Source organism: Gracilinanus agilis, chromosome 1, assembly GCF_016433145.1.
Source record: "Gracilinanus agilis isolate LMUSP501 chromosome 1, AgileGrace, whole genome shotgun sequence".
Taxonomy (NCBI): domain Eukaryota; kingdom Metazoa; phylum Chordata; class Mammalia; order Didelphimorphia; family Didelphidae; genus Gracilinanus; species Gracilinanus agilis.
In genome coordinates, this window is record NC_058130.1 from 598,666,091 (window position 1) to 598,680,406 (window position 14,316).

General features: G+C 35.9%; 1 protein-coding gene across 1 annotated transcript in view; it reads left to right on the forward strand.

Moving 5' to 3' along the window:
* Positions 1-14,029, forward strand: part of NUP153 (nucleoporin 153) — a 52,972-nt gene extending 38,943 nt beyond the window's left edge. The window contains exons 17-22 of the mRNA XM_044667544.1: positions 2,227-2,421; positions 3,426-4,331; positions 8,322-8,693; positions 9,216-9,494; positions 11,521-11,689; positions 12,593-14,029. Of these exons, the coding sequence (XP_044523479.1) occupies positions 2,227-2,421; positions 3,426-4,331; positions 8,322-8,693; positions 9,216-9,494; positions 11,521-11,689; positions 12,593-12,677 (2,006 nt within the window). The 3' untranslated portion in view covers positions 12,678-14,029. The remainder of the gene's footprint in view (positions 1-2,226; positions 2,422-3,425; positions 4,332-8,321; positions 8,694-9,215; positions 9,495-11,520; positions 11,690-12,592) is intronic.
* Positions 14,030-14,316: the final 287 nt, after the last annotated feature.

The window sequence follows — 14,316 nt, forward strand, 5'->3', positions numbered from 1 at the left end:
TCTTCTACAAGTGATCATTTTTTCCCCTCAAGGAATACTGCATGCTACATTAATCTTCTTTTTCCATTCTCTCTCTGCATTCCCCACCCTCCCTCTAATGCAGACAAGAATTCAGAATTGGCCTTTTTGTCTTGCCATCACTGTGTAAATGCATCATTCACTGCTTTGTCCAGATCGGGGCAACACTTTTTTCATCTTAATTTAATGAATGCAACCCCCCACCCCACCCCCACCCCCAATTCTTGTGTACAGAGTAGAATGGATATGGAATACTTAACAGTGACTTCCATCATGTCAACTTTTAAAAAAAAATGTAACCTATTCAACATGTTATGCTTTCAAACCATATCCATTTCCTTCTGAATTCTCTCAGTTCTCTTCTGCACGTTTTTTTTTTAAAATCTCATTTTTCTCTTGGGTGGGGTGTGACTTTGGCTAAATACTTTCTCTCTTCCCAAATCACTTCCTCAACAAATAAAAAAAGAAAAACAATACTTATAATAAGTGTAGTCAAGAAGAACCAATCTGTATGTTTGCCAAATCACAAAATGCCAGGAATTAGGCAGCATACTTCCTTGGCAGTCCTCTGGAACCATTATTGTACATTGATCAGAGTTCTTAAGTCTTTCAAAGTTGTTTTTCTTTACATTTAATTTCTTTAAATTTCAATACAGTTCTTTACATTCAATAATAAATTGATTTTTGGTTCTGTTCATTTTAACTTTCTATCAATTCATACAATCCTCAGATTTTTCTTGAAACCATTCTTTTTGTCATTTCTTATGGTGCAATTATATTATTCAGCCATTTTCCAATTGAGAGGCACCTTTTTGTATGGCATCTTGACTACAACAAAATGCTGCTATGAATGTTTTTTTAATATATGATTCTTTTCCCTTTTTCTTCTCATCTCTGAGAGTATGGGACTGGTAGTGGCATTGATAGGTTATATGGCACTTACAGGTTAGTGACTTGGGGGTGGGGTAATAGTTCCAAATTGCTTTCTAGGCCACTGGTCTAAAAGGGCCATTTCACAGTTCTAGCAGTATGCTGCAGTGTGCTTTCTGTAGTTCCTCTATTAATAGTCCTTACATCTTATCTTCACCAATTTGATGGAATCCGAATTGTTTTTATTTACTTTTCTCTTATTAGTGATTATAGCATATTTGTAATAGCTGTTGATAGCTTGGATGTTTTCCTTTTCAAAACAGCTTTTTTTTTTACCACTGAGCTATTTGGAAATAGTTCTCATTCTTAACATTTTAATCAGTTCCTTATGTATCTGTCATAACTGATCTTTATCAGAGCAGCTTGTTGCATTGTATTTTTCAGGGCAGTCTAGTCTTAAAGAGTAGCTTTCAGTTTCAGATTGGAATATTTAGTGTGTAAAGGGGTTCTGACTTAGTTTTCAGAGTTTATTGGAATAAGAAGAGTTACCATTTCTGTATCTTTGAATTGTTTTATTTTAAGATAAAATACTTATGTTTGTATATGTAGATAATGTTGGCTAAAATACCAACTTAATTTTTAGTAATTTTAAACATATCAATAAACTCTATCATACTTTATATATTTTCTTATTCTAATAGGCAATTTAATACAGTATTGTAAGCTCCTAGACTTCTATAATATCTTAAATTTTACATTTGTTAAGTGTATTCTATGTGCATGGTAACTCACAGAGTCTTAGGATTGGGTTGTGAGAGACTTTAAAATCATTTAATCATTGGCTTTAGACCTGGAACTGACTTTAGAGATCAGTTTGTTCTACCTCTTCATTTTATAGATAAGGGGGAAAAAAAGCCTTGAGAAAAGTGACTTCTGTAAATTTACATAAATAGCAAAAGAGTTGGGATTTGAACTCAAGACTCTCCATATCAGAGTTCTGTTAGTGTGTCTCTTCCCAGTTTTAGCTCAGATAAAGCAGAAAGGCAGAGGTTAGTTATATTTTATTCAAGAGCTAAAAAAGAACAAATAGAATTTATTAAGTAGGGAAACACCGTAGTCACATCTACAATTGAAGAAAATCACTGGCAGCTGAGTGGGAACCCCATTGAATGTAATTTCATCTAAATGTTACCCCAGTAATTTTCACATTTAATACATTTGTTCCCTCTAAGAAAAAGAAAACAAAGGTTGAACATAAGCTAAATTGGATTGCTTGGGATTGCTGCTTATATGGACTAAAGGAATTCTAATATTTTTTCTCTTCCTGTTCCTTTTTAGGAAGTTCAGTGCCTGTGCCATGTAATAATACGACTTCTGTTTCCATGCCTTCTGGAGGATTTCTAGGATTGGACAAATTCAAGAAGCCTGAGGGAAGTTGGGACTGTGAAGTGTGCCTAGTGCAAAACAAAGCAGATGACACAAAATGTGTAGCATGTGAAAATGCAAAACCAGGCACAAAATCAGAGTTTATAGGTAAGTAGTCAAGATTTTGCCACTCCATACCCTCCTGCCCCCATTCTCAACCTCTAGAGCTAATTTTACATTCATTTTTTAGTGATAATATCAAGTTACTGTTGGAATTTTTAGTTATATCTATTTCTTGAACATTTATGTAGATATTTTTTATAGATGAAAAAATAGAGCTGTTATAATTGCCTAGCCTAGAGAAACATAGTAGTACTTCCTGAGTAGTCTCTCTTTTATATCATTATTGGTTGAGTTTGGAATGAAGTAAGCCTTCTTTAGATAGACTCAATTTAGTGTATTGTAATATAATCTCTCTTTGTCTTTTCATTATATTATGTAATATAATGTTAACATAATGATAAGTAATATTTCACTAAGAAGTTCTTTTACAGAAAAAGAAAAATTGGTTTGTATAATGGTAAATTTGAGATTTTGTAGGTTCATTCACAAATATTTTGATACCTTAAACGATATATTCCTACTTTCAGTGAAGCAACTAGATTCTTGATCTTTGTTTCCTTCTCCTCAAGAAGAAGCATTAGGAACTATAAGGTAGCTTAATACAAAGAGAACCAGGCCTGGAGATTGGAGGACCTGGATTCAAATATGACCTCAGACACACTTGGCCTCCCTTCCCTAGCCCTTACCTCTCTTGGGCTTCGAAATCTGTATTTAGTATTGATTCTAAGTCAGTAAAAGAGAGTAGGAGAGTATTTTTTTTTTTTTTAAGAAGCAGCAGCATCGTCATTCACTTAATTGTTACAACTCTCATGTGGTTTTCTGAATCCCCAGGATATTTTGTTTACATTTTATGAGATGAGCTCTACTTCGTTCTTAGTGTTAGCTTAGATCACTGATCTTAGACACCTGGTCATTATTGCCTACAAAATAAACCACAAGTCCTACATATTTGAAGAATTGGTTCTAAGTAGTTTTATTGTTTTGATTCTTTGAGGGTAGTAGCTATAATTCTGCATGGTAATTAATTCCAGTTCATTTGTTTTTTTAAGGTTTTGGCACCCCTTCCTCATCTTCAGACTCTGGAGCCCCATCCTTTAAATTTGGTATTCCAGCATCTACTTCTGAGTCTTCTCAGACGTTTGCAAGCACAGGAAGTTTTAAATTTGGTGAACAGGGGGGCTTCAAATTAGGCGTGTCATCAGATTCTGCATCTTCAAACCCCATGAGTGGGGGTTTTAAGTTTTCTAAGTCTGTTGGGGACTTCAAATTTGGAGTTTCACCTTCTGACTCCAATTCAGAAGAGAGTAAAAAAGACAGTAAGAATGATAGCAATTTTAACTTTGGAGTTCCTTCTGGCGTAAGCCCATCTCCTTCAGTGTCATTTCAGTTTGGGTCATCTAATCCTGGGCCACAAGAAAAGAAAGAGGAGCTTAATACATCTACAACAACAGGCTTCAAATTTGGTACAAGTGTTGCTGCTAGTCTCACCCCTGCTACTGCCACGGTCACCATAACCACTTCTGAGAATAAGACTGGAGTGGGTGGGTTCAGCTTTGGATCCACAGAAGCAAAAAATATGGCAGTGACTCCATTTGCATTTAAGAAATCAGAAGAAAATAAGGAAGAAACTCCTGCAGCCAAGGGAGGAGGGTTCAGTTTTGGCAATGTGGAATCTACTTGTCTGCCATCTGCTTCAGTGTTTGTTATGGGAAGGACAGAGGAGAAACAGCAGGAGCCTGTCACCTCTGCTACTTCTCTAGTATTTGGGAAGAAAGCTGACAGTGAGGAGCCAAAGTCTCAGCAGGTGTTTTCCTTTGGGAATTCTGAGCAAACCAAAGATGAGAGTACTGCAAAACGTGCATTTAGTTTTAACTTGACAAAACCAGTGGAGAATAAAACTGAGCAGTCAACAAAGATCCCTTTTGCTTTTGGGACTCAGACTAGTACTGCAGCTGGTAAGTTCATGTATTGATGATGGCTTGATCATGAAATCAGTAGCTCTTAAAGGTTCTTAACATAGACTGTGTAAGTTAGTTTCCTACTGAAAGAGTAAACTTGTTTCTGTCTTATATTTTATTGATATCGTCAGTTCCTTATTATCTGAACAAAACACAAATAACAGATAAATTGTCTGCTTTCCTCAATGATAGAACAAGGGTGTAATCAACTTATGAGAGGCAGGGCTTAGGAAAACTAGTCTCTGGAAAGAGTAAGATATTACAATTGAAATATTTTCACACTTTACTCCCTTTGAAGTAAAGGGAGTAAAGCTGCTTTTCAGTTTTTTGCCTGTAGAAACAGTTAACTGAAAAGATTAATACATTCTTCCCTCTTGGTTATAATCCAGCTTTTTGAATAAAGAAAAGTGTTTAAAAGGAAATCATTAGAGACAAAAACCCTGGGGAAAATAATGCCCTCCTCAAAGGACAGGGTGAAGGTGAGAGGGAGCACATCTGTAACTGAATCTATTTGTACATTTACACATACAAACATATATAGTGAGTGTAGATAATATGCATATGGTATTAGGAAATGAATAGCTACATGGAATTTTGAATTGTTGATCCTAGCATCTATACAGATAGTTCACAGTTTTGATAAGTTATAAACTATATTTACTCAGTGAGTAAGTCAGGATGCTGTTTCTCAAAAATATAATTCTTGAGGACAAATACTCTATTGTTTTTTTGCCTTTGTGATCCCCAATGCCTGCCCCACTGTATACTACACAGTTAGTAAACATATATTAAATGCCTGCTATGTTCTAAGCACTATGTTAAGTGCTAGGGGTACAAATTACGTGTCGTTCCCCCCCCCCCCCCAAAAAAAAAAAATAGGGGAGGGGATGGAGATAATCCCAGCCTTAAGGATTTTAAAGTTTAATGTGGAAAGATGCTGGGGCATGGTAAAGTCAGTCAGAGGAATTCCAAGGTGTAGCCAGGTGAGAAATGAGATATCTGGGCTCAGCTCTCTCCTTAAATGAAAGTTTGGAGTTCATGGCTCCACCTTCCAATCAGAAAAACAGAAGATGATGCAAAAGAAAAACATCTGAATTATCACGTGTGGTTGTGTGTGTGTGTGTGTGTGTGTGTGTGTGTGTACACTTATTATATTACATATATTATAGTATATATTATATACTTGGGTATATGATTTGGGGGTTTTGGCTTTAAAAGATTGCTCTAAAGCAAAAATGAATAATGTGGAAATAGGCATCAAGTGTACAACCCAGTGGAATTGCTTGTTTTCTCTGGGAGCGGGGAGGGAAAAATAATCATGTAAACATGGAAAAAATATTTTAAAAATATATAAAATATCTAAAAAGTAAAATAAAAAAGTTTGTTGAAGAAAAAAAAAACAGAAGATGATGAGGAAGGAGACCAAGGCTGATGAAGTTTTATGAGATTCATCCCAATAATGAACTTTCTGGGATATGATGAAGTCCCAAAATAGTGTAGCCAACAAAGTATTTATTTGCTTGTTGGTTAGTTGGTTGTTAAAGTTAGGGATTGTGAAATGTCACAATCTCTGAAAATTAGTTTTTACCTTAATTGGGTTGAGCCACAGGAAGAGTTTCTTTGGTATTTGTTTCTTTTGGATTACTTGTTGACTTACATAATGTGCTTTAATAGATTCTCAAAAAATATTTTAATCACTTGAATTGAACTTCATGTATTTTACATGAGTTACTCTTAATTAGAAAGGTTTCCCCATTAGCTACAGATAGCAAATCATTTTTATTCTAGCAACAGAATATTAGAGCTACAAGGAATGCATTGTTGCTTTGGAAAGCATGAAGCTACTTCTAATTTACTTTCTAAAAAACTTTATTAAGAAGTTAATGATAGAAACAACTTAATGCAAATTCTCATTGAGTTCACTAGTGGCAAAAATGAAAACTTGCCACTTTCTTTATAATATGTTTCCTTTATCATGAAGTAATCACATAATCAGAATAGATTTTAATATGAGAAACTGGAAGCCAGAAAGTGAAATAAGTCTGAGAACATTTTTTTAAATGGATGGATTTCAGTATGCTTTTATTTAAAATAACCTATGCCTCTAAATTTGGGAAGACAAAATATCAAGAGATCAAAGTTTGCATTGATTTGAAAATTGGTTTATCAGGTGTTGGCAAGATTTAAGGGAATGGAGAGACATCATTTTTAGAAATTGTATCTTTCCTAAGTCCTTAAAGTGGTTTCAGTTTTTTAAGTTATTCTTTTGAGGAAAAATTTACCATCCTAAACTCAAGCCTCTTAAAATCAGTCTTTTAGTTCACCTACTTAAAACTGGAAAGAGAAAAAAATTTATAGGAAAAATGTGTTTAAATGGAAATGTTAGGTTTTGTCCAAAAAAAGAGGATACTATTCTGATAGTCATACTATTTTAGGGGAGGAAAAAGAGAAGACATTACCATATTTCCTTGACTTTTCACCATAATCTCAAGGAGTGCCTTATTTTTGTTCTCAATGAATTAGGGAGAGGTTTTTAACAAATGCCGTCATACATTGTTGTCACCAAATTATTTGATATGACTGCCTCAAGAAATTGAAGGAAGTATTGCTTCAAGTTACCTTTGTAATAGAATGAGAAAATAACTTGATAAAGAGCCATTGAAATAAATTAGATGGGCATCGTCTGAATTTTCCACAGATAACCTTAGATTGAATATTGTTTGAAAGAACAAACAATAAACAGATTCTACATGGAGAAAAGACATGTATCAAAAAGAATTCCAGGTTTTTTTTTTTAATACCAGATGATTTTTAAATTGGTATGGAAAAAATTCATATGACGGTCAGTCATAAAACATTGAATTTTTGTAAATTAGGATCCTTTGTCCTTTTGTTGTTGTTTTTCAGTCTTTCATTTGTCTACAACTTACATGACCTTGTGGATATTGTCCATGGGGTTTTGTTTGTTTTTTGGCAAAGATACTAAAATGGTTTGCCATTTTCTTTTCCTATTCCTATTTTATAGATAAGGAACTGAGGCAAATAGGGGTTAAGTGACTCACCCAGGGTCACACAGCTAGCAAGTGTCTGGTGCCTGATTTGAACTCAGATCTTCCTGCCTCCCAGGTTGATCCTCTAACCACTGCACCATCTAGCTGCCTCATGTCCTTTTGTAGCACTTGGGCATGTTTTCTAAACCTGAGGAATCTCTTGAATCCATATCGTCTTCTAGCTTCTTTAATTTTTTGTGTTTATAGTATCTAACAATGCCATAGCATCATCTTTTTAAAAATTTTTTTTAAACCTTTGCAATTATTAGTTTATTAGTATCATCCAGGATTCAGATGTACAATATTCCTCCTGAAATTATACATAAACAAATTCAAAACTGAAATTAGTGTAAAACCTGCTATATCCCAGTATCAACTTGTCTTAAGTTTTCTATATTAGGCCCCCACCCCAGTCTATGGATAATATTTTTTGAGACCTACCATGGATGGCTGAAATTGAAGGTCTCTCCCCATTCCTGTTTCTGGGCTCTCTGCTCCCCCCCCCCCCCCCCCGCAATAAAAAAAGTAAAAGAAAAGACTGAAGCCTTGGATTATGGTGTCCTATCATATTAATATTCTTAATCTGAAATTCTGTGAAATGAATTTACCTAAAATGAGGGAACTATAGAAAGTGAACAGAGACTGGAAGAGAAACCTAATATATAAATGATCTGTAATAGCTTATGGTTCAACCAAATAGGAAAATTTTTATCTGTGGTATGATAGGTAACTCAAACTCTAGAATTTTTTGGTTGTTCAGAGTACGTCAAGATCACTTAAGTGATCACTAAGCACATTCAGGACCTTAAATATTTAAAAATTAGTGCTAGTTGCAGGCATGTCCTTTGAAATTTCCTGATGGTATTGGAAAGACATAGACTCATTTGTCATGATGTCTTATTGGTTTTAAGAGCTTTTCACTGATTCTTTTTTGCAGATCAAGGAGCAGCAAAGACAGTCTTCAATTTCTTGAGCAGTAATTCCTCCAGTTCAAATGTAGCACCACCAACTACTTCTGCTGGTGGTGGTGGTGGTGGTATGTTTGGGGGTGTCACCTCTGCCTCCAACCCATCTGTTCCTGCCTTTATGTTTGGACAGGCCAGCAATACTGGGACCAGTTCTGCCTTTGGTAACTCCACAGAATCCAATCCATCTCAATCTTTTGTCTTTTCTCAAGAAAGCAAACCAGCTACCACATCTAGCACAGGTGTTGCTGTTGGCCCATTTGTTTTTGGCACAGGAGCCAATAGCAATAACACTGCAACCTCCAGCTTCAGCTTTGGAGCTACAACTTCATCTGGCTCTGCAGGTATATTTTAAAGTACCAAGGGGTGGGGATAAGTGGTTGGTATTGAAATCACATGGCATCCTTGGGGATTTTCTTGCTTGTATTTGTATCCCTAGTGTCTGGCACAACATAAATATGTGATAAATTCTTTTTCATTCATTCATCTCTGAGGCAGGTAGGTAGAGCAATATATAGGAGTGCTGGACCTGAAATTCTGAGTTCAAATGTAGCTTTAGACAGTGTTTTTTTGACATTGGGCAAAGCGCTTAATCTGTCAGCCTCAGTTTTCTCAACTATAAAATGAAGATGCTAATAAAAACACCTATTTCTCATGGTTGTTGTGAAGGTTGAATGAGATAATATTGGCAAATGTGTAGCACAGTGCTTGGTACATATTAGGCACTTTATAAGTGCTTGCCTCTTTTTCCAAAAGTGGAGCTCAAGATCAGACTGAAAACCAGAAAGCTTTGTTAACAAAAATTATCTCCAAATAATTAAACTGGGTTACAAAAATTTATTTAAAAAAATTTTTGGTACCTCTAGGTTCTTCTTCCTTTGTATTTGGTGCTGGATCTTCGGCACCTTCTGCCAGTCCTGCATTTGGTACCAGCCAGACCCCAGCATTTGGACAAAGTCAAGGTGCCAGTCAGTCTAGTGCTCCAGGCTTTGGATCTTTACCATCATCTTCAACATTATTTTCAACTGGTTCCCAGCCCCCAGCCCCTGCTTTTGGGTCAGTATCAAGTAGCAGCCAACCTCCTGTCTTTGGACAGCCACCCACTCAGCAGTCTGGATTTGGTTCTGGAACAACTCCTAATTCCAGTAAGTATGTGCTACTTCAAGAACCTCTGTGGGTCTTCATAGTCATGTCTTTGCTTTTAGAGAAGAATTTCTTCTTGAGAAGGATTTCCCTCCCTTTGAAGGGAAAAAAAGGTTTTTAAACATATGCCATACTTGGAGGAATGTGTTCAGGACTTGTGTTAAAATCACAATTTCCAACTTTTTATATGTTAAGAAAGTTCATGTTAAAATTTGTATGTTAAAGTTATAACTTACTCCATTCCAATTTGACTTGGAAACTGTTGGTGATTATTCATTAGACCTGGATGTTAAAGTTTTCCTACTGTGAAGACTCCCATCTCCCTCCACTCCCAAAGTAGGTATGTTTGAAGGAAGATCTATATCACCTCAGCTCTTGGTTGTTTGTATATTCACGTGTTCATCATTTCTACCCTATGGTTTTAGGAGATTGCCCCCTTCCCCTAGATTTGTGGGTCATTGGTATAGGTGGAATGCCAGTTATTTTACATTTTGTCCAACTAACTGGGAAAATATTAGACTTTATATCTTAACATTTGGATCTGAAATTGGACTAGCTTGAGGGATGAGGATAGGGTCTGCTGGAAAGGAAGCCCAGGGATCAAGAAGGAGTTGGTTTTGAGATACAGGGGCTTGCAGTATCAGGTGAAATATCTTTTGGTTTTATTGGACTTTAAATAGTAGTATATATACCTTTTGATTGACCTAGAGACCTAAGCCTAGCCAAATCTGTCTTTTTCTGCTGGGATATTGGCCTTACCCCTTTTAAACTTATACAGCAGTCTGCTTTCTAGATTATAATGTTTGTTCCAAGTTGACTTAATTTTTTGAGAACTTACACATTGACTTTTAATCAGGATATAGTTAGCCATCGTATATTTTTTTTGAGGTTACTGAATTAGAAGCTGTGCTCGCAGATATTTTGTGATGTACATATAAATGCCATACGTGCCTTGAGATAATTCTTCTAAAATGTTAGAGATGACATCTATCCCTTCCCTTTTGATATTCCTAAGTATAAGTGAGATATTTCCTTAAAGCTGTTCTACCTTCTAAGTTCATTCTTTTGTATGGTGACATAACCATAGTCTCATGTTCAAAATTCTGGAGTTATTACATTTTATATTGTGCTTTCTGTGTGTGTAACATTATTACCTACTATAACATAACAGTATATCTTGTCTTTTCACTCTTACTTCTCATATCAACTTCCCAAGTCTCATTGATGCTACAGAAGATTCTCTCACATTCAGCAATTGTGTTCTCTCTCTCTCTCTCTCTCTCTCTCTCTCTCTCTCTCTCTCTCTTTCCCCCTCTCCCCCTCTTCTCCTCTTCTCCTCTCCTCCAAGCAGCTGCTGTCTTAACAGCTTCTTCACATTGCTGCAATCATCCTTGTACATAGGTCTGGTTATGTTATTCCTTTACTCAGAATTGTTCTTCAACACTTAAAAGATTAAAGTTCAGATTTCTTTTGCTTCGTTCATTCTGTTCTTTAGCCAAAATGGACTTTCTTTCCTGACTCCATCCATTTACTTTGCTCAAACTGATGTGATACTTGGAGTGTCCTCTCCTTTCCTCTTTGCCTTCCCTCCCCTACATATTACATAGTATTTTGTTTGTACTTCTTTTAGTATTTATATGTTTTATTTGTGTCTGTTATATATCCTTTTACTAATTTATATACTAAAGAAAATTCATTTCTTTCATTGCCTGGTTCAGCACTTTGTGCAAATTTGTTTTTCAATACACCTTATTGAATTAAAGAACACAGTTGTAAACTTGAATTTTTAGTGAGTTTTTAGTGAGGCTACCAGTATTCTCTCTAAATGAAGAAAATATGGAATGGTTCCTTTTTTTTTTTTTTTTTTCAAGCTAAGTGGTCAGAAAGGAACATGAATCCTATTCATATTTTCCTATGCAAAGGCTTATAGACTGTACTTGCCCCTGAAGAAAAGAATGAATAAAACATATAAAAAATCCTTTATCTGGATAAATAATATTTGAAATACCTTCTCTTTGCAACCTTTAGGTCCTGTGTTCCACTTTGGAAGCAGTACAGCGAATTTCAACTTTACAAACAATAATCCATCAGGAGTATTCACCTTTGGTGCAAATGCTGGCACACCTGCTGCTTCAGCACAGCCTTCAGGCTCAGCAGTATTTCCATTTAATCCATCTCCAGCAGCATTTACAGTGGGGTAAGAGAGCCCTTTTTATTGGGGGTGATTTATAGGCATTTTTCATCTTAGTATTGTTGAAGTAGATGTATTGATAGTTTATTTCAGTGGTAAGCTTTTTGGAGATGGAGTGCTGGTCCCCAACTGCTCCCCACTCCCCAGATGGAGTGCTGCGTCCTGGTGCACCGTTCTCCCCTCTCCCCCCCCCCCCCTCCCACACACACACACACAGGGGAGGGAGGAAGTGCTCCCATTTGGATACTGGGTGAAGGGCAGGTCATGTGAGAAATATCCTCAGGCACACGTAGAGAGGGGATGGGGAATAGCTCCTCCCCAAGTCTCACTGGCTTTCTAGTAATGAACTCTGGTGGGTGAATGCAGGCATGTCTACAGCAAGGACTCTGCATCTCCCCCCCCCTCGCCCCCTTTTTTTTCCCCACCTGTTCCGTAGGTTCACCACCACTGGTTTATAGCATCATTCATCTATAAATTACTTATAGTTATTAATCCTAGAGAAGTACAATATGTGAGGAAAGTCAATGTTTTTACACAGCACTGCAATGAGTTTGTATTAAATTATTGTTTCCAGGAAGTATACTGAGCCTGAATGAGTTATTGCATCATGTTATTGTTTAGTTGCTCAGTTGTGTTCCAATCTATATGATGCTGTGAACTTTTGCCCGTGGGGCTTTCTTGGTAGAGATACAGGAATGGTTTCCCATTTCCTTCTCCAGTCCCCATTTTGTAAATGAGAAAGTGAGGCAAAAAAGGGTTAAGTGACTTGACCAGGATCATACAACTAGTGTGTGTCTAAAGCCAGATTTAAACTCTGAAGTTTCTAACTCCAAGCCTGATGGTGCTGTATGTACCACCTAGCTGCTCCATCAAGTAATAAATTGACTCTTTATTTTTCTTTTTTGGCAGGACAAATGGAAAAAATATGTTTTCTGCTTCTGGCACCTCGGTTTCTGGTCGGAAGATAAAAACTGCTGTTAGGCGCAGGAAATAAATGTCAGAATGGTGATAGAAACATCAGTTTTAACAACTTGTACCCTTCATTCACTTACTGTGCTGGGATTGTTTGAAATCAGTTCTGCTTAAGGACATCTTTAATTTCAAAATGTTTTTTCTTCTCTCCCTACACCCTTCACCAACTTGCTACTACCTTCCTTTCTCCCTTTTTAAAAAATAATAGCTAGAGCTGGTGACAGGGAGGTTCTTAAGCAAAATTATTCTAGGATCCAGCAACTTCTTTATCCACTGACTTGGCATGGTCTGGCTATATACATGAGTATAGCCTACACAGCAAATGGCTTTGTATAATACCTCTTCATCTGCACCAATATGTGCGCTAATGTGCGTTTGTGGAACGCATTGAAATTGTAATTATATCAGTGAGGGATTCTGTATAGATTAGAGAATGTTGAAATGAATGATTTCTATGCTGAGTTTGTGCTGGTGTATGTGTGAAGTGAGTGAGTTGGGTGTATTGTGCACTAAAATTTTCTGATAGAGGAAGACTGATTAAAGAATGGTCCATGCTAAGGACTTGTTAGATCTAGTTCTCCATTTAATAATTATATGCTATTTCTATATTTTCATTCTTATGGCTCCATCACCTTGTCTCGCCTTTTCATTATTTTATTATGAAACTTGTGTAAATACAATTTTGTTTCTGTATGTACTTTTTGGCATAACATAAATCTGTGAACTTGAAATTTTAATTTTGTGTTAACGACATTTTTTTGTTTAGTATTGTCTCAAGATTTTATTATGTAAATCCCATTATTCAAAGTTGCCTAAATCCATTAGAAAATCTTTAAAGAAAATTGGGAATTCTTAAAGTGAGTTTATTGGCTTTTCTGATCCATTTTTGTTTGGACCAAAAACCAGTATTGTACAAAGTATTAAGTATATATTTTTATATTTACTGAAAATGGACTGTGGTGACTTTGGATAATACGGAAAAGTTTAATATTAAAGCCATGTTTATTACAGTATAATTAACATGTTAAACCATGGGATAAATGCCATCAATAAAAATTATGAAATACTTTTTGTTGTAGTTTTAAATCAAAATGAAGGTACACCATATTACTGGAAAAACTTTGCTGTATAAAAGTTAACAATTGTCTGAATGAGAAGATGGTTTACCGCTTCGAATGTTGGCTAAGAAATTCTGAGAGCAGAAGAAATTTAAATGCTTTATTGAATCCTCTTGAGTGGGGAGGTGCCTACATTTTGTGAAATACAGTTGGCTCCCCTCCAGCTTGTCAGGTCCCTGGAGAGCCATGCCTAATTTGCATATAAATTTACATAGTTTTTTTTTTTTTAATTGAAAAATAAACATACACAACCATTTCTGCTTGTACTTGTATCTTCCTTAATAGGTGACTAGACAATGTTTGAGTTCATGGGACACAAAAATGAAATAATGTACAAATGGGTTACGTCTCTTTTACATCATCTTTTATGAGAAAGGGCTACAGTCCAACATGGTTGAACAGAAGTTAGCTTTCAAAAGACTCTCCATCAGAGTTTTGGAGGTGAATTCTGAAAGGCTAAATGGAGAGCAAATTGCTTTGTACTCAAATTTTATTTGGATAGACCTTTTATTCATTGTGGGGATTCTGAATTAGAAGACAGTT